Here is a 24,385-nt window from a genome sequence, read left to right on the forward strand (position 1 = left end):
TTTACCCGCTGGTATTAAAGGACAAAACACGTGTTTCCGAGCTAGTGAGGGGAAAATATAATTGTCTTATCAAAAACACCTACACGACTGTAACGTGTCAGACTTAGTTAATTAGGTACTTCACTATCTTGCTATTAAAAAATATAATCATATTAATTGTTAACATAGTTACCTATGGCTTTCTGCGACTTAAAATTAAGAATCACAGGGCAAATGTACTTCTTACTCTATAACACTACACGGAAGAGAGCAGTACATTTTATAAAACAATATTATATGACTTAGCACCACATCACTTCAAGTTAACCGTTTTTTAATATATTTAGACTAGTTATACGTATACATTTTCTGTAGTCAAGTTGCGATACATCATTATATCATTAAATTACTTTAAAATATTAATAGGTCGGGTCGTATCATTCACGATGACGCGTGAATTTGAAAAATCTAATCTTTGTTGGCATGATAGTATCACCCAAGGCACGCGTCTTCGTGCATAACACGATAGTAGCAAGCGTAACATTATATTACATAAAAATGTCAAGGACAAACGGACGATCACAGTAGTTTGTCACAATTTCTCCGTTCTTTCATGTCAAAAATGGTTAATTGTCAATAATTACCTATTTGGGTGAATCAACTTTTTCTTGCCTGTTATTGCCATGGTTACGGTCCCCTGAGTCACGCTGGTTTTATGCCAAATTATGTAATCATGGCAATAACAAGCAAGAAAAAGTTGATTCACCCATTTGATAATCAATATGTAATGATATATCATGACGAAAAAACGACATAGAGAGAAGTTATTGTGACTTACATTTTAAGACTAGTACCTATCTATCTACTTACATTAAATTGACAAGATATTTAGATTAGAATGACTATCTTAATGAATGAACTAAAATAATTACAATTTATTATTTACATACGTAAATCATTGTCTGCGACTAATAACTTTAGACTAGTAAAAAGAGAGTGTAAAAGTACATACCCTTTTCTGTAATCGACCTGAAAAATACAACGGGGATTTATTAGGAACAGGCAACATAACAATAGTAATACTACCTACGACCGGACGACCGGTCTGGCTAAGTCGGTAGTGACCCTGCCTGCTAAGCCGCGGTCCTGCGTTCGAATCCCAGTAAGGGCATTTATTTGTGTGATGAGCACAGATATTTGTTCCCGAGTCATGGATGTTTTCTATGTATATAAGTATGTATTTATCTATTTAAGTATGTATATAAGCCTTGCTTAGTTTGGGGCTAAGTTGATCTCTGTAAGGTGTCCCCAATATTTATATTTATACTATTACAGAAAATTACATACCTCATTACAAAGTCATCAATCATCGGGAGTGCGTATTTTTCCCATACCCAAAATAGCTCTCATATGTTCCACTCTTTCCTTTAGCTCCTGAAAATACATACAAATAAAAATATCAATCCTACAGAACTCTAATATGTTGTAAAAAAAGTATAAGTCACAGTCGTGCCATAAAATAACATTTTATTCTGGTTCAAATGGCGCCACACCTTTGCTTGATTACGGATAGGTTAACTACTTATTAAATTATTGCAAGTAGGTCCTACTTGTCTATTTTGAGTAAGTACCTAATATCGTCTAACACTACATATAATTTTTAAGAAAAAAAAACCGCCTTCCTTTGGGGTTCTGGTGATAAATACTTTCAAATGTTGGATTATGTTATCAATTCGTCTGTATATTTTTTAATGTTTGTTATTCGATATTTCCGTCATTTCTGAAACAATTTTGAAATTTAGATGATTCTGAAGTACTTACAGATGAGAATGATTATCAGAACGGAACTCTAACCAGGGGCGGCTCACTCTTCAACAGCAGTTCCACTGCACCAAATGTCACTGTTCTGGACGTAAGTGCATGCTGTTCTTATAAAAATACCAAAGTCACTATAAGTGTGCCGTTCAGATTTGAGGAGTTCCGTTCTGACCATCATCAGCAGTTCCACTGCACCAAATGTCACTGTTCTGGACGTAAGTGCATGCTGTTCTTATAAAAATACCAAAGTCACTATAAGTGTGCCGTGCAGATTTGAGGAGTTCCGTTCTGACCATCATCAGCAGTTCCACTGCACCAAATGTCACTGTTCTGGACGTAAGTGCATGCTGTTCTTATAAAAATACCAAAGTCACTATAAGTGTCCCGTTCCGATTTGAGGAGTTCGGTTCTGACCATCATCAGCAGTTCCACTGCACCAAATGTCACTGTTCTGGACGTAAGTGCATGCTGTTCTTATAAAAATACCAAAGTCACTATAAGTGTCCCGTTCAGATTTGAGGAGGAGGAATGGCGTCACACCTTTGCTTGATTACGGATAGGTTAACTACTTATTAAATTATTGCAAGTTGACCTACTTATCGTCTAACACTATATATAATTTTTAAGAAAAAAAAACCGTCGCCTTTCGGGTTCTGGTGAAAGTTACTTGCGAATGTTGGATTATGTAGAAATGTGTAGGTATTTTTTAAAACTGCTTTTAATGCTATAATTATTAGATGGCAACATAAATGAATATACGTATAACGTTAAGGTTTGAGGAGTTTCCTCAATTCCTCATGAATCCGATATTATATTATAAGAAATCGAAGCTTGACAAACTTTGACTTGAAAACTCAATATGCTTAACAAACATAACTAAATAAATAAATGTCACTGTTCTGAACTTAAATGCATGCTTTTCTTGCAAAAATACCAAAGTCACTTATGAGTGTGCCGTTCAGATTTGAGGAGTTCGGTTCTGACCATCAGCAGTTCCACTGTACCAAATGTCACTGTTCTAGACGTAAGCGCATGCTGTTCTTATAAAAATGGCAAAGTCACTATAAGCGTGCCGTTCAGATTTGAGGAGTTCGGTTCTGACCATCATCAGCAATTCCGCTGCACCAAATGTCACTGTTCTGGATGAAAGTGCATGCTGTTCTTATAAAAATACCAAAGTCACTATAAGCGTGCCGTTCAGATTTGAAGAGTTCTATTCTGGCCATCATCAGCAGTTCCACTGCACCAAATGTCACTGTTCCGTACCTAAATGCATGCTGTTCCTTTAAAAACACAAAAATCACTATATGTATGCCTTTCAGATTCGAGGAGTTCCCTCGATTTCTCCAGGATCCCATCATCAGAACTGGGTTCTGAGAAAAATGGGACCAATCTGTATGCATATACATTCAATTAAAAAAAAAATTTCAAAATCGGTCCAGTAACGACGGAGATATCGAGGAACAAACATTAAAAAAAAAAAAAAAACATACAGACGACTTGATAAGCGTCCTTCTTGAGATATGAGGCGACGGTTAAAAAGTAGATATTACCTACCTACGTACAGCGAAAAATCCGAAACTATGAATTTGTTGACAATTTACCTGTTGCTTTTTTAAACTCATTTCAGCGCTCGGTGGTCTCCACATCTTTTCAGTTTCGATTTCTTTCAGCAATGCAACGCGCTTTGTCATTGCGTCCTTAAGCGAAGCCTGAAAAAATTATAAATAGCTACTAAATTATATTGTGTAGTTTTACGTGGGTAGGTACTTTATTGCTAAAAACTCGAGGGTAATAAAATTATGGGACATGATTATTTTTTTCCTCTTACTCTTTATTTATTCGTTTCATTTTAAATGTGTTCTTATTCTTATTATCTACCTAACTACTAGGATTGCAAATAGAAAAAAAAACCATCAGAATTATGAAAAAACCGAGCATCATTGTTTTTTTTTTCTAAATATGGGTTTTTTTTCAGTATGCAAACATTTATTGGGGAATCCCCGATGCGGCGTGGAGCGTGGAGAGGCGGTGGTGTTGCCAACAGTAAATAGCGATAACTACCAACTACAAATTTCGTAAATGTTAGTTTTATAAGACCAGGAATTAAAGTTATAAAATTAAATTCGTTTCATAGCTAAAATAAAGTCTAAAAAACCGAATAAAAATATTAACTGCTTTGCAAATTTTGAGATTTCGAACTTTCGAAAAAAAAAACATACGTTCCAGAAAAAAACTTTCTTTTACGGATTTTTTCTACTCCCGTGTTTAACAACACGGGAGTAGAAAACGCCATCTTAGCGGTATCGTGTCGTGAATAATTTCTCCTTCTTTTGCTCATTAATTTTGTTTTCCCCTCACTAGCTCGGAAACACGTGTTTTGTCCTTTAATACCAGCGGGTAAAAACGCATTTTATCCACTAGTGGGTAAAGTAATTTGACCTTGAATAAAGTCAAATTAACTGCTTTAAAATTGATAAAAGTAGGTGAATCTAGTAATAAAGATGATTTACCACCTGTGGAACTACTAGAAGCAGTGATAAACGCATTTTTTGCGTTGTAGTTTCCTCGCTATAGTGAGGGGAAAAGTTTTGTGTTACACTCGGGTGCAAATGTATTTTACTTCTCGTGTGTTAAAAAACTCGCAAGTTCAGGATTCTATTCTCGAACCACTCGCTTCGCTCGTGGTTCAACTATAGAATCCTTTCACTTGCTCGTTTTTCAATTCCACACTCGGCGTTAAAATACAACTTTGCCCCCTTGTATAACAAATAACTATTTTCTACTCCCGTGTTGTTATTCGTCATTTACAGTGTCGTGCATAGATCGTTAAAACCCTACATAAAAGATGCCCGCCCCCGCCCGGCGCCCCGCGCACCCACGCATACGATATACTCTTAAAGCATTGTTAGGAAGCCTTTAAGGGATATAGCGTGGGTGCACGGGGCGCCGGGGGCTGGCGGCGGCGGCAGCGGCGCGGGGGAGTGCGAGCGACAGGGTGAGTGCAGGAACAGAGGGGAGGCCGACGCACGGAATGGTAAATCACTAATCTGGGCGGCCAGAAGTCAATTTTTTAAAACTGATTGTGGGTAGAATAATGAGGTAGGTTCAGAAAGTCTACTTATTGACGCACTATAATCTGTCAATGTATTCGACCTTATCGCTAAACTTTCCTCGTATAGCTGGTTGCAAATGTTGCAATATCAAGTATTTGAAGTGCACTTACGACACATATAAAATCGGTGACTTTTAACAGTGAATTTGTATGTTTTTGCGGTAAAATATATAATTTATGTTATGATGGCAGGTAAGGATGTTTCGTTTATATATGTTTTTAATAGGATTGATTATGTTATGAAGATATGGTAGTCATTCAAATGTACATTCTTTTAACGTTCTCATTTTGCTCGTACTTTGACTTATCGGAAACATTTAGTTGTGGTTCCCGAGGAGTCCCGGCAGAAATAATACATGTAGCACATACCTCATTTATTCTAGTTTACGATTAAGCTTTGATTTTTCACGGAAATACTCCGGAAAATGGAAAATTAGGCATCCAAACGTTATATGGGCATAATGTATGATTTTATAAATTTATTATTTTTTGCTTATTTTGATTTTTTATTGTTTCTAGGGCCATATAATGTTAAGCTAATAAGTCGATCTAAGTTGTTCGAGTTGATGCAACAAACGAAATTGCCAAATTTACAAAATAAATTGGATTTTCTTGAAAATGATTTGCTTAGTAGGGAAAGCTTTAATGAGGAACAAATAAAGGAAATCAAGCATTATTTTAGCCGGTTTAAATCTGAAATAAGATCTAGATGGGCTGCAGCACACAATAAAGAAGGTGATTTCTTAAAAAAAAAATTCCCGAAAGTTTTCGAGGGTGTCGTGCAATACGGATGTACTGAACAGATTACTAATGACTTCGGATCCTCTAATAACAGGTATGAGAGCAACACCGCGTAAAAAGACAAAGCCATTCGCAACAGAGACTCTCGATATGCTACTTCCCATGGAGCCCCATACAGGTTGTAACTAAACCTCCGCTCACCTTACTTATTTACTTACTTACTTGACTAATCAACAGTATAGTTAACCCCCCCTTTAAATATACCCCTTAAATTTGGCCTTGTGATCGTCTAGCGTGAATAAGTAGAACCCTTCGATGTGAACCGCGATAACTTAGATCCTTTAATGAGTATCAGCTGTATTTTTGACTAATATTTAAAATTTTATTTATTTATATTTTAAAGAAGAATAAAGGTTATTGTAGCATAATAATATAGTGTTATAGAAGAGTATTTTATCAGATTTAGGCCTAGAAAGTTATATGTGAGAAAATTAATGACGTGATGAAGAAATTTTAGAATAAAAGTTAGTGAGTGAAACATACATGAAATAAATATTAAAAAATATTTTAGAAAACATCGGCTACGCTCTATTTTCGATTCCGGTTTGGGGTGAGAACTTGCGATACCGTCTGGAATCCTTAGGCCCAATCAAACCACATTATCGGGCATCCTAAGCAAGTAAGCCTGAAAGGCTATCTATCTACAAACTAACCCCTTTTTTATTTTGTTTCTTTTCCCTAGCTAAACCCCCTTTTCCCCAATACTGCTAATAGACCATAACTTCTCGATCTTTCTAATGTTTTATCGAAACACCGAGCAGTTGCTAACTTTTATAAGAAATAAGTAAGTCAAACTTTTCTAAGCTTTAGACTTTCCATCAGTGGACGGCGCTCGCATGCCACTGGGCCCTATAACAAACAAATCCTTTTATTCCAAAGACAGTTTGTTTCCCTAGCCAATTTGATAGAATTTACCTTGAAAAACTAGTTAGCAACACTAAGTGTCCCGCAGCCACACCGAAAGATCAGAAATTGCTACCACAATTATTAATTTCACTCAAATAAATTAAGTAATAAGAGATTTTATAAATTACCAGTTTTACCACATATTTTAAGATAGTAAACACCACATTTAAAGTCCATTTAACCCATATAAATAGTAGTAGTTAAATTATTTCTCCACAATACACGTTGACCAATTATATTCCAAGACCAATCATAAAAGAACTCTACTTTCATAGAAATAGTGTGTGACTTTACCCTAGTCCTATCGTTTTCCCTACTCTAGCATATCTGAAACACAGACCATCACTTACCATAGATCTTGTGTTCAGAATATGTACAAGTGTATCCCTACTAGAACTGTACAGTTCAGCCAGCGAAGCTGAGATAGGCAACCTATAGGCTTGTGTCGGTCAGATCCCCCTCTGCTCTTGCCCGCGGGCTAGGGTAGCAGAGAGTAGATCGCCCTATCCGTGTATATATCCAGTATTCTAGGACACACCAGTACCAGCCACATGAGAGACCCAGCTGCGATCATCTTTACTTAGATGTGGATCGATCACAACCGAAATCCCCAGCGACCAACGCCAGCATGGACCAGAGCACCGAGTAAATAAATATATATATATATATAGGACCCCAGCCTCAAATACTGCCGACTTCAGTGAGCAAGGATTACTCCTAATGTCTTTCGTCAATCGTGAAAGTCCTCACTTCCATCTAACAGTTGGACTCTTTGAGACCGGTGAGAAAATACGCTTTTGTAAGTATAGAAAAGCGTCCAAGCCCTCCACTTGGAACAAAAAGACCCCTAAACGCCTCTTATTTGACACCGTAAGGGAAGAAGCGCCTAGCCGGACAACAGTCTGTCACAAACAATGATCTGGCTTATAACTTTCACAAAATAACCCCATAGAAAATTACTAAATTCAATTTTACTGACCAACTAAACAAACGAGTGAAGTTTCCTTTATGTGCTATAATCTAAGCTTAGTTTTGCAAGAATTACTCCCTACAAAACCAAACACAGACTTATCTCCAAGCACCAGCCATACATCGACCCAGTCTTTGTATTGCTTGACGGCACTCATGAAACAAAGCACAGAAAACTTCACTATACACAACAATTTAAATGTAACACTACACTATAAATAGAACACTAAATTAACCCCACAACTGACGGTAAAGCAATTCCACCACAGGTCTAGGTTCAACTGTACGACGATATTGTCCCCGCACAATCAAACAGAGACACAATTTCAAAGTTTACAATCACTTAGAATAATTTCCAAGTAAAAACAAACAGAGAAATAATAGCAGAACAACTTCACTCACCAGTATAACACACGAAAGCCAGAGACACTGTTAGTCTTGTAGATATTTTAAGAATGACGCGCGTCGGCTCGCTCCGACCCTTTTATAGATTCTATCTCCGACTTCCGACTTCCGACATCCGACTTCCGACTTCTGACATTCGACTTCCGACTTCTGACATCCGACTTCCGACTTCTGACATTCGACTTCCGACTTCTGACATTCGACTTCCGACTTCTGACATCGGACTTCCGACAAGATGGCTACTCAATCGTGTGCTTTGTTTACTAAGTCTTATACCCTATGCATTAGAGTTCACGATTAACACACGGATGTTTGCTTATCAACACGTGCCGAGTACACGTGTTTTAGAGAGAGACAGAGCTATTGATATTGATACCTATGTAGTCCAATAGTGGAGTGTTCCGTAAATATTTTTACGTAAATATTATTTTGTGAAAGACTGTTTAAATCAATTTAATAAGTAACTTCGCAATAAAAGATCACATTTGTTCCTAATTGTTACATTGAATGATATATTCAGGAAGTATAATAATCAATATCAGTGATTATTACCTCTTTGACTTGTAAATGAAACCAAGACATAATATCGGAACGTTACGCAGCTGACAACTGTCAGTGTCAGTATTCCGTCCATGTGAACGTAGTTTGTTGATAAATACGTTTTTCCAACCTGTTTTACATTTAATAATAGTGAATTTTATCAGTGATGACGTAACTAAACATGTGATTAACCATCAAAGATATTATTTGTTAAAATATTCAATGAAATCCCGAAGGAAATATGCACCAAAAAGTTAGTCAAGGAAAAGTTGATTCGCCGTAAGTTTTATATGTAATAACGAGTCCATTTCCTCGTCATAGACGCTTGTTCTGTTACAACTCGCCCCCAAGATTGACTATTTTTTACAAATTACAAAGTAGTTTTGTAAAAAATTGCAATCTGATCTAGCAAAAGAAGCAATAAAACTGAATAAAAGAATAAAAGAAAAATATTTCTAGATCAGTCGGAAATATCCCTCCATTTCTAATCGTGTGGTGTGTATTCCAATACTATGCAACTGCTAGTGACTCAGTTTTGAAATCAGCTCATCAGAATCTCGACAATGAACCATGATAACCCCTTTCTCAGAGTCCACGCATCGCCAGGGATACCAGGTTGTGAATCTGATAGGTCCTATTAACCCGTTCTTGCTAGCTCGTTCCCCGGTCGCGGCGAATATTCATTCCATCCACACTGTTGGACCGGAATAATTATCGTAATAATTTCAACGAGTTCACAATAACTTCCCACGCAATTACGAAGAAACCTTTAGAGCTCTCATTATAAGTCCAGAGCCTTCAATCTCCATTGTCGGAACTCAAACCAATTCCTCTACCTAATCACTCCAGCCACATGTTTTGGCGCATGTCTCATACTTGAATAAAATATACTGACTTAAGATCTGTTTGGATGTGTTTTTTTTTTTTTTTTAAAACAAACCTTAAATGACATAAGCATGTTCCTCAACTTGGTACCACATCCTTGACCAAATGAAGAAGTTATTTCATGATACTAAACTTCACATTTTTGAATTACAAATAAGAAGGAAACAAATATTGATAAGAGCCTCGTTCTCACTAGACGATTTTGGCCCTTAATTATGTCGATTGTCAAATACATCCCATTCAAGATGAGGTGTGTGGTTTTCGTATGGGTCTTATTACCTTGTGTAGTAGTAGTCACAAAAAACTACCCTTGAAATGGGTCGAATCCATTGGATTTTAACCTAACCAATAAGAATTTTATGACTAATGTGTTCCCAAAATTCCCCCCCTTGTTTGTTCCCCGCAAATTCCGACCAAACTAGTTTTGACCACTTTCCAGCGCTGTCTGTCTGTATCAATCCACTCATTCCATAAAATAAAACATTCGAGACACACTTTCATATCTTACATCCGTCATATCCAACCATTCAATCTATCAAACATACATCTATAAGCATTCATCACCTCTAACTTATACACAATACACATACACTCGTTCATTCCTCCTCAATTACGCTTTCATTCGATTGTTTACAGAAAGCCAACGCTTTTAAAAGTAATCAAAATAAATAATAAAAATGAAAATAAAATTCTATAATAACTTCAAAAATTTACGTATCCCATTTTACTCCACTCTACCCTGACTCGAAGGCAAAGAAAATTTCAATTTATTTATGATAGGTTTCATTTTATACGTCTATATTTCATTTTTACAAAGTATTTATTAACCGCAAGAAATTTGACAATGTGTGAAAATTGTTTGATGCACATACTAAAAATAAAATGTTCGTACGAAGAAAATGTTACATTTTATGTTCACATTTTAATTAGAGTCAATTACTGTAAGGACACTACCCTACTTTCAATTTTCCTGTCTTTGTTTTTTTTTTTCCTGCAGTTCATAATGCAAAATTGATAGCATAAAATGCAAAAAATTATAAAAGTAAGTAAGCAAAAAAAAGAATAGTGGCCCTCCCTACTCTGATCTTTGTAGGATAAAATACTGACCAAGTTATGCTTAGGAACGAGGATCTGCTGTGTCTGTGATCTGAGTGATTACCGATATTGTACAGTATACCACCCTATATAATGTAAAAAAAAAATGATAACGCATAAATAATAAATATCACTGCTAACTGTAATAACTAAAATGAAAAATAGCTTATCCACCGCTCTGAATTTTCTAATGTCTACCCCAGGTAGACTAGATACTATATGTCCAATTATGATTATATTAAAAGAATCCAACCATACAATGAATGTTCAATACATTCTTTATACAAAAAAAAAATTTAAAAAAAATTGTTGTCCACATAATGAACCGACTTCTTTATCTAGATAATAAAAAAAATCCGTATTATAGATTTACATCCACCATACACCACTTTATAATCCTAGGAATGAAACTACTAAATGACAGTGAAACTTTACGATGGGCTAGCCAATAAGACCCTTTATCACACAGATCACTATAGAAATAAAATTAATTTCAGTCAAAATTTTGACTTCTACCACCCCTATAATAATAACAGTGAATCTCAATAAAATTTTGAAGAACTCATAACGCGTTTAAAATAATGATAATGATGATGATGATAAGAAAGAAAAATAATAATGTTCCACATAAGTATGTCGCAATAAATAAACATTCTTTACTAAGAAGTCATTGACTTGTAACCAATGTACTCATAGAATTTACATTACACATCAGGTAATGTTCATAATAAACGCATAATACAATTTTGCAAAAAAAAGTAATTGCAGTTTTGAAGTGGTTTTCATATTTTCAATTTTTTCCCGCAAAATATGATGTATCCTTAATTTTGATATGGTTTTAATATTTTTTGTAAAATATAATGTAACATCAAATTTGATGTGGTTTTGATAAAATATATTCCTTTTTTTTTTTTCAAACTATCTGCAAAATTTTATTTTGGTTTTAATTGCCTTATGATAAAATACAAAATGATGGCATAAGTAGGTTCAAAATACTTTTATTTGATTGAATAATAATATAACAAAATAATGTTTTTTTTCTTGAAACGAGCTTAAAACTTGTATTGTCCTATTCTATGTCTTCAATATTGTATAACATGCCCCGAAAGTTTTGTAACCTCAGACAATCCATTCCTTCTTCATGGCATTCGCAGTTGCAGCAAACTTAGCAAATTGTTAACAAACACGACAATGGGTTGAGGAACTTGGTCAAAGGTGTCTCTCTTCCTTTTTTCTCCTTCATACTTGGCTAGTTCTATGATGGGTTCTTGAGTAGCTAATGATGATGATTAGATCCTGCTGGCCTCCTGGTAATATTTCAAAATTTTCCAAACTATTCTCTTCTCAGTCGGTGTCATAACCCAGGACACCATGAAACCTCTTCCGAAGACACGTTGCACACTTGATCACAATCAGCATAACCGCAAAAGATCCAGTTACTTATTTTTGAACACAGCAAGTAACTTGAAACCAATGAATATTTCTTCAACTCTAAAGTTGGCTAGTCCTTATTTGTCCAATCATTGGTCAAAAAATAAAATATTGCATAAATCGAATATCATAAACACTTGTTATTTCACTAGCGTTACTAAGCATGCACTTAAACACACACTGAAGTTTTCACCGCATGTTTCCACCGTCCTCGCTGATCCACTATGTTCAATGACAGAACACTGCTGTGGTAAGAATCTATCTTAGGTTAAAACTAAAGTTAAGTTAAAGACTTCCAATAAACAGAGGGAAAGATAAAATAAAAATCACAAGCGTTAAAATATTTTCCAAAAAAAAAATATGCCAACTAAGGTTGCAGGACCATCTAGGTACTTTAACCATATGAGACGTACGTCTCATTTACGTTCACCTACAATTATTATTATTTTTTTTTTTTTTCCTCAAGTATGATGTCTGATCGCTAAGTGACTTTAATTTTTCTAACTCAAAAATTACTGCAGACTATAAAACTCCGTCTTGTTTGCTCAATAAAACTAGAATAGGGTAAATTAACTGGGGTTTTGAACACTTACATATATGTATTTTTCTTGATCGGCATTTTCTGTTCCATTCTTCTGTTTAGTGTGGCATAATATGGCACCACTAACAACATAATCATATTGAAAATCTTCAGTAACACGTTGGTCCTATGAGCAGGTATGAGACCAGGCTCAAAACTCTTACTCCTCCGTTAGTTGACATCAAAAGCCGGGTACTTCAACTCGAACGTCCCACGAAATATCTCAATGTTCACTTCATGTTTTTCGCGTCCAAACTGTCGCTAACTCTGTCTCCATGTACTCAAGTCTTGCACTATTGCACTAACACCTTTTTTAACTAACTAATTATGGCCTAAAACTAATTGAAATTACTATGTTTTCACTAACAGAGCTCTTCGTTTCAAAACGTAGTTAACTCTCACATTTCTCTACGTGTGATAATAAGACGTCACTAAAAATCACACATGCTCCTACACTATCAATTACACTAATTATTTGAAGCTACATAACACTATAATTTCAGTGAAATCGGTTTTCTTAAATAAAATTTAATAACTTCGCGCTCAGATTTTTTTTCGTAAGGAACTGTCACTGTCAATATTGTCATCCTTAACCGTTTTTTTTTTCTTTTACAATTGTCCTCATGGGCGTATTTTCATTGTAAACACACTAATGTGTTTTTAGTAGTCACAAACATTAAATCAACAAAACAATTATTTGATATCATAAATTTAGCCTATCATAATGTTCAAATATTTGACTAGTTATTAGAAATATATAATTGATTTTTTTTTTTCATAATTTAATGAAATCGAACGAAAACTATCGTGTAAATTTGTCAATGCGTAGGAAATCGCGTATGCGCATCGGTTTACAAAAGTGTGACCACATTAAAAATATATTGTGAGATTCTTTAAGGATCTAACAGACGGTCGGACCGCACTTGTAAGGGGACATGTGTTAGGCCCTATTTACAAAATACCGTTCAAAATCTACACAACTTGAATAGTTTGATGTGATTTAAGCAATAGAAAATTAAATTAACAAAATCTTTTGTATTTAAATACATCTATTGTATTAATTTTACTATAATGAAGTAGAGAAAAATGAAGTAAAGTTTTGTAAATGACAACACCGGACAATAAATTACTGAATTACTGAATATTTTTTTTGTCGAAAATTGTATGACCGATCAAGCGTACCAACTTAAAAACAATGATAGTTTGTGTAATGTCACCGATAGAACACCTTTTGGCGAAGATATATGATATCTGTGGTTAAATTATTTTCTCTAATCTACCTGCCATGTTTATCGCCAAACCGCTCTATTCGCGAAAGAATAGCAGATCCGTTTTTGTTTTCTATAAGCTCGTCATTAATTACGTGATCTACAATTAGAATTATTTAAATATCTGCTTTATTTTAATCGGCTTAAACAACCGACAGGCAATTCGGCGCCGACGCCGGTCATGAACCGTCCATATTCGCCATTTTGTCATTTAGCAAACTAAGAAAATGCAAACAAAACATTATTTGCCCTAAACACGCGTTACTTCTAAATAATTTTGTCGACAAAGTGAGCCTGTTTTATCAAATTGAACTCTGAACTGCAATTGCAATGTAATTTTCCGTTAGCGAAAGTGAGGTTACGAAATTGACATGACATTATTGTTGGAAAAAAAAACGTGAATGCAATGGACATGTGTTTTGTTGTGTTTCTCATCAAGATAATAGAAGAATTTAGTGCTCATACTCATGATCTAATGAGCAAACAGCCCATGCAAAGGATGTCTTATCGGGCTATGCCTCAATTGATAAAGTGAACTAATTGCCTACTTCAAAAGCAGTTTTGCATGAAAGGTAAGTTTTTGTTTTATTATTTGATGTGTTTCCAAACAAGTCGTCGTTTTCGAAACCCAGCAGAACATACTTGCGAACTACAACGACTAGACCGAATATATATGGTGAAATGTTGCTTATTTCATTGTTCTGTCGTCAGATAAGTTATTGATAGTAAATTTCCCACGTTAATTTCTGACTTTCACATTCCCTAAGAGGATCTAAATGTACGTGAAATAGGCCTAACTGTCAAAATAGATTTGTTACTTTCAATGAGGTTTATATGGTTGTTTGATTTTTCAGTCAACATCTAATTGGAATTTACAATGCCCGATATTTCTACACATCTGCCACAAATTTTATGGAAAACAATATTTATAGAAACTGAACATACCTTGGTTAAACGGTAAGCATTAAAATTATATCTTTGACTAATTTACTTGACCTAGGTCTCCTAACTGTACTTGGAACTTGTAATGTTGTTTCCGTTCCAACCAATAAAATTTCTCAAGCTTATGGATTATGGAAAGCAATATTTGTAGGACCTCAAATGAATGTCATGACATTTAAAAATAGGCATTGAAACTTGTCAAAACTTTAATTTTGTATTTTTGGATACTTAAATAAAATTATGCAGACTAAAAATCCAGACTTAGCATAGATTTTATTTCTGCTACATTGAGTTTAAACAATGTATGTATTAATTTTCAGTATATGAAATGGGTAACCATCCTCGAAGAACATCAACCAGCTGTCGGCAATGTGCAGGTGGACTGAGGAATTTTCCGGTGTGTCCTTTATGGACTATACTCCGTCTTAGCACAATTCCCAAGTAAGTACAAAAAATCATTGCCACTAAACAGCTACTTTTTAACTTAATTAACTCTACTTAGTGAGTAAAACGAGTCGGCAGAAAATCTTACATGACTTAGAAAAATGGGTATGGTAGGTCCTTTTTTTTTCTAACTGTGAGTGCAGTAGATAAATATAAACAATCTTAATGATACATACTTATAAATAAGATTCCTTAAACATACATACACCCTATTTTAACAAATTTTTCATATATACAATTTCAGGTTTTACCCGAGAGGCCATGCTTCAGGTTGGACCGTCTTCCATATATCTACTGACTTCATATAAAGGAAAGGAAAATTATTAAATTTAAAAGTGAACAGCTCATGGCATCATTATCTAGAAAATTGAAGTGAAGCGTAAAGCAAAACGGCGAGGCATGAGCGACCGGATAAAAATCAAACTTAACTGACTCATCATCATTTTATTGGCTAAGCAAACTTATTACTAATTTATGTCCTAGCTCATGTAGATATGAACTGCTAGGCAGGATTCTCAAACTTTTAATATTTTTTTTCTCTTTGTAAATTTTGCTGTATGCGTTGTTTTTTTCTGACACAATATTTCTCACGGGCGTGTCTTAGTTCCAAAAATTAAGCGACGCGCCCCCGTGAGTAGATAAATGAAATAATATTGTTCCTATTTGGCAGAACCCCACTCTAAAACTAAACCCTTTTCTTACGCTATCTACATGAACATTTCTAATCTCTGACGTTTCCTTTCAGTGTACTGAGGACTCACTGATCTACACTACCAGCTCATGCTCAACGTTACTGAACAACAAAGTAATCCGACAATCAGACTGGACCCGGTCATGTTAGGTAAGTTTACATACTTAATGCGTACCACATACTACATACTTTTTCTGAACCTCAGTAAAATATGGTTTTATAATGATAATAGTGCTTATTATCTATGCCTACTTAACAGGAATATTACAAATTTCAATCAATTTTCCTGAAATTCATTAAGCAATTGTGCCAATGATCAAGCAGTGGTGGAGTTAGGGTATGGCGAGGTACGACCTCCCAGATGCCGGTAATGCTAATATTTCGTAGGATATGTTTGACATGGTTGTAATGAAGTACAGTATGTTGGCATACTCCTGACTTGTGTAATATTGTATAAAAGCTGTGTACACAATCTACCGAACATAATGATTGTATGGTTTTACACTTACTATTTTAGACTAGCCTACAGCTTATCATGTGAGGTAACGAACTCATGTCATATGGAGCTATTAAAAATTTTATTTATACATACATACTTATTTGTATTACTACAGTAAAAATATATACGTATAGAAAGTTGAAATTCGTACAGTGGATTTAATTTATTGAAATAATTGGCAGATATAGGCTATGGTGACCTCTCACCATCAAGAGGGACGTATGCTTGTTTACTACGGATGTAATATGAAAATATATGATGACTTATAAGCTAATGAACTAAATTAGTCCTAACATGATTAATACGTATAACCTAACAGACAGACATTTGTTCTCATAGTGAAAATATTCAGTATAAAGACTTTGTCAATTTATTGTATGATGTATGAAATCCTGTGAGACAATACATATATTATAGAGTTACAACTGAAATGCAAACAAACCATCCATCGAAGGAGGTACTGTCATAGTATAACATGCGTGTAGCTATTCAGCATTCATAGAAAAATGGCGGGACGCCCCATATAATATTGTACTTCAGCGCGACAATGAATAATCGCGCCCCCATAATCATTAGACTAAAGCCTATCTTCTTGTATTACTAGGTCTTAAATCTAGGGCTTAGGTACCCTGGATTATTTTAGAAAAATCATCTTACATCTAGACTGTAGTTATCCTGCCTATGAATGAAATTCTGTATAACACAAGCCTGCTAGGAATATGTATATCATCAGAGTGTTCGTAGACTATATAAGACAGCATCGAAGCTATCCGATCTCCAATGTAAAGCACAAATGTGATGTAAAGCTTTCAAAATAACCCTGAAGATGGCAGAACCTGCTAAGAAAATGTACTGGGCATATAGAGAACTATTTGTTTTAACATGAAATTCTATTACTATTGTACTCGTACATTGTGTACACACTTATGTTTCCAATTCCGGTCACGAGGTGGCAAACTCTTCTAAAGTGCTACAGCTCCGCGCCTCCGGCCTTTTATTTTAGGTACATGGGTATTTTTTCTATAAGTACCTAGTATTTTACGTACTAGCCCCGCCTATCCCACAGCTAGAAAAACATACATTAAGGCACAGAATAAATAATAGTACTGCACATAGGCGCAAAGGAACGTCAAGATGTGCCAATGCCAACAATTGCTACGTAGCAATGCAACCCGAATGGTGCTAAAATTGCCTAATCGGGACAATATTTAGTTCAACCACTGCGATTATGAGCTAATTTCCTAGAAATAGATTTTGTCTAAGTTTACTACGCTACTTTAATTTTATTATTTTATTTTTACAGATACCAGAGGAAGACGAAAATATAATTGATTCTGTACTGATGCATAACTTCGCTCGGAACGCGGCAAGAATTAACAATGGAAGAAAATACTACAGACTTGTTTATTAACGATAAACTTATTTTAGTTTTTATGAAATAGCGATTGAATAAAAATATTAGGTATATGAGTTTTATTTAGAGATGAAATAAGTCAAGAAATACAGCACACCCACTCGTTTTCACAACAACAAATGTAGCCTGGTAAGGCTAATAAAATAAGGTTATTAAAATTCTGGTTGCTCGGCACCAAAAGTAACCTTGCAACGGCTACTTCCTATTATTTATTTGTAAACCTTGGTATCCAAGATGTGTTCTACAGAGCACATCTTAGATCCTGGTCACGGCACCAAATGTAACTAAACCTCCGCTCACCTTACTTATTTACTTACTTACTTGACTAATCAACAGTATAGTTAACCCCCCCTTTAAATATACCCCTTAAATTTGGCCTTGTGATCGTCTAGCGTGAATAAGTAGAACCCTTCGATGTGAACCGCGATAACTTAGATCCTTTAATGAGTATCAGCTGTATTTTTGACTAATATTTAAAATTTTATTTATTTATATTTTAAAGAAGAATAAAGGTTATTGTAGCATAATAATATAGTGTTATAGAAGAGTATTTTATCAGATTTAGGCCTAGAAAGTTATATGTGAGAAAATTAATGACGTGATGAAGAAATTTTAGAATAAAAGTTAGTGAGTGAAACATACATGAAATAAATATTAAAAAATATTTTAGAAAACATCGGCTACGCTCTATTTTCGATTCCGGTTTGGGGTGAGAACTTGCGATACCGTCTGGAATCCTTAGGCCCAATCAAACCACATTATCGGGCATCCTAAGCAAGTAAGCCTGAAAGGCTATCTATCTACAAACTAACCCCTTTTTTATTTTGTTTCTTTTCCCTAGCTAAACCCCCCTTTTCCCCAATACTGCTAATAGACCATAACTTCTCGATCTTTCTAATGTTTTATCGAAACACCGAGCAGTTGCTAACTTTTATAAGAAATAAGTAAGTCAAACTTTTCTAAGCTTTAGACTTTCCATCAGTGGACGGCGCTCGCATGCCACTGGGCCCTATAACAAACAAATCCTTTTATTCCAAAGACAGTTTGTTTCCCTAGCCAATTTGATAGAATTTACCTTGAAAAACTAGTTAGCAACACTAAGTGTCCCGCAGCCACACCGAAAGATCAGAAATTGCTACCACAATTATTAATTTCACTCAAATAAATTAAGTAATAAGAGATTTTATAAATTACCAGTTTTACCACATATTTTAAGATAGTAAACACCACATTTAAAGTCCATTTAACCCATATAAATAGTAGTAGTTAAATTATTTCTCCACAATACACGTTGACCAATTATATTCCAAGACCAATCATAAAAGAACTCTACTTTCATAGAAATAGTGTGTGACTTTACCCTAGTCCTATCGTTTTCCCTACTCTAGCATATCTGAAACACAGACCATCACTTACCATAGATCTTGTGTTCAGAATATGTACAAGTGTATCCCTACTAGAACTGTACAGTTCAGCCAGCGAAGCTGAGATAGGCAACCTATAGGCTTGTGTCGGTCAGATCCCCCCCTCTGCTCTTGCCCGCGGGCTAGGGTAGCAGAGAGTAGATCGCCCTATCCGTGTATATATCCAGTATTCTAGGACACACCAGTACCAGCCACATGAGAGACCCAGCTGCGATCATCTTTACTTAGATGTGGATCGATCACAACCGAAATCCCCAGCGACCAACGCCAGCATGGACCAGAGCACCGAGTAAATAAATATATATATATATATAGGACCCCAGCCTCAAATACTGCCGACTTCAGTGAGCAAGGATTACTCCTAATGTCTTTCGTCAATCGTGAAAGTCCTCACTTCCATCTAACAGTTGGACTCTTTGAGACCGGTGAGAAAATACGCTTTTGTAAGTATAGAAAAGCGTCCAAGCCCTCCACTTGGAACAAAAAGACCCCTAAACGCCTCTTATTTGACACCGTAAGGGAAGAAGCGCCTAGCCGGACAACAGTCTGTCACAAACAATGATCTGGCTTATAACTTTCACAAAATAACCCCATAGAAAATTACTAAATTCAATTTTACTGACCAACTAAACAAACGAGTGAAGTTTCCTTTATGTGCTATAATCTAAGCTTAGTTTTGCAAGAATTACTCCCTACAAAACCAAACACAGACTTATCTCCAAGCACCAGCCATACATCGACCCAGTCTTTGTATTGCTTGACGGCACTCATGAAACAAAGCACAGAAAACTTCACTATACACAACAATTTAAATGTAACACTACACTATAAATAGAACACTAAATTAACCCCACAACTGACGGTAAAGCAATTCCACCACAGGTCTAGGTTCAACTGTACGACGATATTGTCCCCGCACAATCAAACAGAGACACAATTTCAAAGTTTACAATCACTTAGAATAATTTCCAAGTAAAAACAAACAGAGAAATAATAGCAGAACAACTTCACTCACCAGTATAACACACGAAAGCCAGAGACACTGTTAGTCTTGTAGATATTTTAAGAATGACGCGCGTCGGCTCGCTCCGACCCTTTTATAGATTCTATCTCCGACTTCCGACTTCCGACATCCGACTTCCGACTTCTGACATTCGACTTCCGACTTCTGACATCCGACTTCCGACTTCTGACATTCGACTTCCGACTTCTGACATTCGACTTCCGACTTCTGACATCGGACTTCCGACAAGATGGCTACTCAATCGTGTGCTTTGTTTACTAAGTCTTATACCCTATGCATTAGAGTTCACGATTAACACACGGATGTTTGCTTATCAACACGTGCCGAGTACACGTGTTTTAGAGAGAGACAGAGCTATTGATATTGATACCTATGTAGTCCAATAGTGGAGTGTTCCGTAAATATTTTTACGTAAATATTATTTTGTGAAAGACTGTTTAAATCAATTTAATAAGTAACTTCGCAATAAAAGATCACATTTGTTCCTAATTGTTACATTGAATGATATATTCAGGAAGTATAATAATCAATATCAGTGATTATTACCTCTTTGACTTGTAAATGAAACCAAGACATAATATCGGAACGTTACGCAGCTGACAACTGTCAGTGTCAGTATTCCGTCCATGTGAACGTAGTTTGTTGATAAATACGTTTTTCCAACCTGTTTTACATTTAATAATAGTGAATTTTATCAGTGATGACGTAACTAAACATGTGATTAACCATCAAAGATATTATTTGTTAAAATATTCAATGAAATCCCGAAGGAAATATGCACCAAAAAGTTAGTCAAGGAAAAGTTGATTCGCCGTAAGTTTTATATGTAATAACGAGTCCATTTCCTCGTCATAGACGCTTGTTCTGTTACAAGGTGAAGTGGTGTCTGATGATGATGAAATATCCACAGAGCCGCAACCGTCTTCGTCTGATGAAAGTGAAACGATTTCTGACTGATTTTATTAACTTTTGTATATACTTTGTACATATATTATTATACCTATTTTGAGCTAATATTGAAAAATCCTTTTTTTTATAATTTCAACATAATTTCCTTACCGTATAGATAAAATAAATGAAATATTAGCTTAATATTACTAGAACTACCAATATAACATCAAAAATAATATTGGCCGCCCAGATCAGTAAAATAACACACTGTGCGACGCGTCAAAATACAGGAAATAGTGCGAATTTCACGAAAGTTATTCTAGAAAACTATTAAAAAGTAAGTGCATGGTCGTAGAAAAAGTATTGTATGCAACGGTGTTTAGCTGAGTCAAAAAATACACTCGTGGCGTCTTTATTAACAATTTTCGGCTTCGCCTCAAATTGTTACACACGCCTCTCGTCTTTTTTGACCTCACTTAAACGCCAGTTGCATAAAATACTATTTTTTTTTCAAGCCAGAAAAAAACCGTTTTTTTGTAACCCTACTAACTACTACCTGTTAAGGTAAAAAAATTGACAACTCGATATATAACATTTTTTACAGTAGGTACATATATGGTGCTACTTTATTTTCCACACTAGTATGCAAAGAAGTCTCGAATTATTAGTTTTACCAAGGATGATTTATATAGGATTTACAATCTTCATACTAAAGGAAAGTAAGGCGTTCATTCTCCCACTAGTGCGGGGAAGTAAAGTAGGTAGTGTAGTCCCTTGTTTGGAGACTAGATACCTAATTCTAAGCATTATATTAATTTACTTGTATAATTTACTCACTTTAACGTCCGCGAGGCTTCGGGTGGCGTTTTTACTCATCTGCATCACCTGTAGATAGTCCGTCGTGACGCTCGCGCGTCGTTTTCGGGCTTCCACTAGTTGGGTGCGGACGCGATCTCTGTCTCGAATGCTAGCCGCCACTGAAATATAATTATACAAAACCTGAGTTAACTCGTCCATTTTACCGATTTACATCTACAGTCAAGTGCAAAAATATGTATAGAAAAATTCGTCTCATAAATATGGTACCAAAAGTACGCTCTTATTACACCGGACTAAGATGCTATGGGACATTTTTGAGTAAGGTGTGTATACTGTATACACCCATATTTTTACACTTGGCTGTACAATCTCGGCAATATATAATTCAAGTCAAATAGTTGATATATAAATTCATAAATATAAACAGCCGTGTTTATAGTACATTTTTGTTCAATTATACAATTGGGTGGTATTACTTATGTAAGAGTATCTTACCCTTCACAGCTTTTGACACGTGTGATTTTTAGGCAGTTTTCACATTATCCGATCCGATATCGGGTGTCGGACCGACATCCTACACCCTATAAACGCTTCCGATAGTGTCGGATGTCGGTCCGATAAAACGCATTGTTCCAAATCAATGAAGTATGATTTTGTATCAAAAAATATTTTTTAAAAGTTTTATATTTAATAATTATAAGTACTATATTTCAAATATTTTATTGTAAAATTAAAATAACGAGCATAAAAATACTCAAGTGTGTGCAGGTAAAATAAATAATTTTACATTTAACTATATATATCTACTAAAACATGAAAAAATTAGTATCCGCAATTCGGACCGATGAATTACAATCTTCTTTTTTCAACAGAAATTCATCATTAACAGCTGTTTAATAGACGCCATTTTTGTCACGCACACTACTACAAACGTATACCTACATTATATACGCACACATACAAATATTATCGGCCGACAGCCTGGCGGGGGGTCCGGCATGCCAAAAATGTCGGAAGCGTCCTGCCGATATCGGCAGTTCGATGGTGCCTCGGACAAAAACTGTTGTAGGAGAGTGCCATCTGCATTAAATCCGCAATTTTTGCGTTTTATATCGTTTTTTAGTAATAATGATCTATCAAATACATAAATAAAGACCTGGAAGCGCATAAATCTTACATTTTACATCCTTCCTACATCCGATATCGGATCGGATAATGTGAAAACGGCCTTAAACTCCAAAATTTGTTTTTTCACAAGTGCGTTTGAGTTAGCAAACTGTTTACAATCTGAATTCAAATAAAAAACGTTATACATATATACTTTTATAATGTTAAATATAGTAAAAATACTAACCCATAGCTGCACACATATGCTGCCTCTCCACAAGCTCATGATTCAGAGCTTGCAGGGGTGTTCGCTCCTCTGGCAATGTCTCTTCCTCCACTTCCTTTAACATGATCAAATAACGACATAATATATAAATGTTATAAAAACTTGGAACTTCAACTTTTAAAGTCGCGTTATATTCAACTTTTAACTTCACAGTTAGGTCTTCAGAGGCGTGAACAATATTGTTCTTCACCGTGATAAAAAGATAATAAAAATTATAATTTAAGCACCTACTAAAAATAAGAGAATATAACATTTATCGCACATAAATAAAATGAAACTTACGATGATTTCCACTGTGCTGTCTGGTTCGCAGGTATCCATATCCATATCCACGTCAATAATATTTGCCATCACTAAAACTATTATCACACTGATTTACTAATTCAGGAACACACAACCGCACGGTATAAACCACAACTTTGTAATGAGCAGGCAGAAAGAAACGCCGGCCGGCTCGTGATAACCGTTTTGTGGGGAGGGGGTAGTTTTGTAACTGTTTATGTTTTACTAGCAATTCACTATGGCACTAATCGGGAGTGTTACAAAGTGGCAAATTGCATGGCAGACGAGCCAGGTAAAACCATAAAACACCTCTTTCTAGAAGACAATACTTTGAATACTTACATAGTGTTTTAAGAGATAATGATATGAACACTCCAAAACGGAACTATTAAAAATGTGCAGACAGGTTGGCGTCTATAGGATGTACTAATTATTATTCTCGAATCTTTAAATTAGGTGGTAAATAGGTAATACCGAACCTACAAGCTTAGCCTACCTAAATGTTTATGACGAAACAGCGATTCAGCATAATAAGTACCAGAATTCCATTAATAAGTTATTATAAGTACCTACATACTTACTTACCTAAGCAAATTATCTATCCATGAATGTTTTAGATGATTAATTTGCGTTCAAAAGAGCGCATTAAGTTAAGTCATACACCTCCTTAACTTAACGAGAATCGTTAGTTAATTACAAAAAAATAATCTACTTTAAACAGTAAGTAGGTAAATGGAAGTTAATTACTTAATTATTTCAAGTCGTGTTAT

The 24,385-nt window shown here is 35.2% G+C and overlaps 1 protein-coding gene and 2 long non-coding RNA genes across 4 annotated transcripts; 2 read left to right on the forward strand and 1 right to left on the reverse strand.

The window, feature by feature from the left end:
* On the reverse strand, nt 1-23,909 carry LOC125228153. Of its 2 annotated transcripts, XR_007177260.1 has the most exons (7): nt 23,616-23,909; nt 23,295-23,388; nt 21,959-22,098; nt 3,402-3,509; nt 1,327-1,413; nt 746-1,008; nt 1-623 (listed from the first exon to the last, which is right to left on the reverse strand). XR_007177260.1 is itself a non-coding variant. In XM_048132613.1 (6 exons), the coding sequence occupies exons 1-5, from the start codon at nt 23,682-23,684 to the stop codon at nt 1,342-1,344; spliced, it is 483 nt and encodes a 160-aa protein (XP_047988570.1). In that variant the 5' UTR covers nt 23,685-23,909; the 3' UTR covers nt 1-1,008; nt 1,327-1,341. The 2 variants fall into 2 exon arrangements, 1 of the variants encoding a protein (XP_047988570.1); XM_048132613.1 differs by having other exon boundaries at nt 1-1,008.
* Nucleotides 14,303-15,484, forward strand: LOC125233542. The gene is made up of 4 exons (XR_007177862.1): nt 14,303-14,364; nt 14,647-14,749; nt 15,055-15,175; nt 15,423-15,484. It is a non-coding gene; the product is annotated as an uncharacterized LOC125233542 (long non-coding RNA).
* On the forward strand, nt 15,857-17,835 carry LOC125233547. The gene is made up of 2 exons (XR_007177863.1): nt 15,857-16,019; nt 17,672-17,835. It is a non-coding gene; the product is annotated as an uncharacterized LOC125233547 (long non-coding RNA).
* Nucleotides 23,910-24,385: the final 476 nt, after the last annotated feature.

Source organism: Leguminivora glycinivorella, chromosome 1, assembly GCF_023078275.1.
Source record: "Leguminivora glycinivorella isolate SPB_JAAS2020 chromosome 1, LegGlyc_1.1, whole genome shotgun sequence".
Lineage (NCBI taxonomy): Eukaryota > Metazoa > Arthropoda > Insecta > Lepidoptera > Tortricidae > Leguminivora > Leguminivora glycinivorella.

Excerpts from the sequence above, each read along its gene's own strand:
- LOC125228153 (XM_048132613.1), bottom strand. The coding sequence starts at position 23,684 with ATGGCAAATATTATTGACGTGGATATGGATATGGATACCTGCGAACCA. Across the intron at positions 22,099-23,294 it reads GCATATGTGTGCAGCTATGG|TGGCGGCTAGCATTCGAGAC; the intron begins GTTAGTATTTTT and ends ATTATATTTCAG. Across the intron at positions 3,510-21,958 it reads GAAGCCTCGCGGACGTTAAA|GCTTCGCTTAAGGACGCAAT; the intron begins GTGAGTAAATTA and ends TAATTTTTTCAG.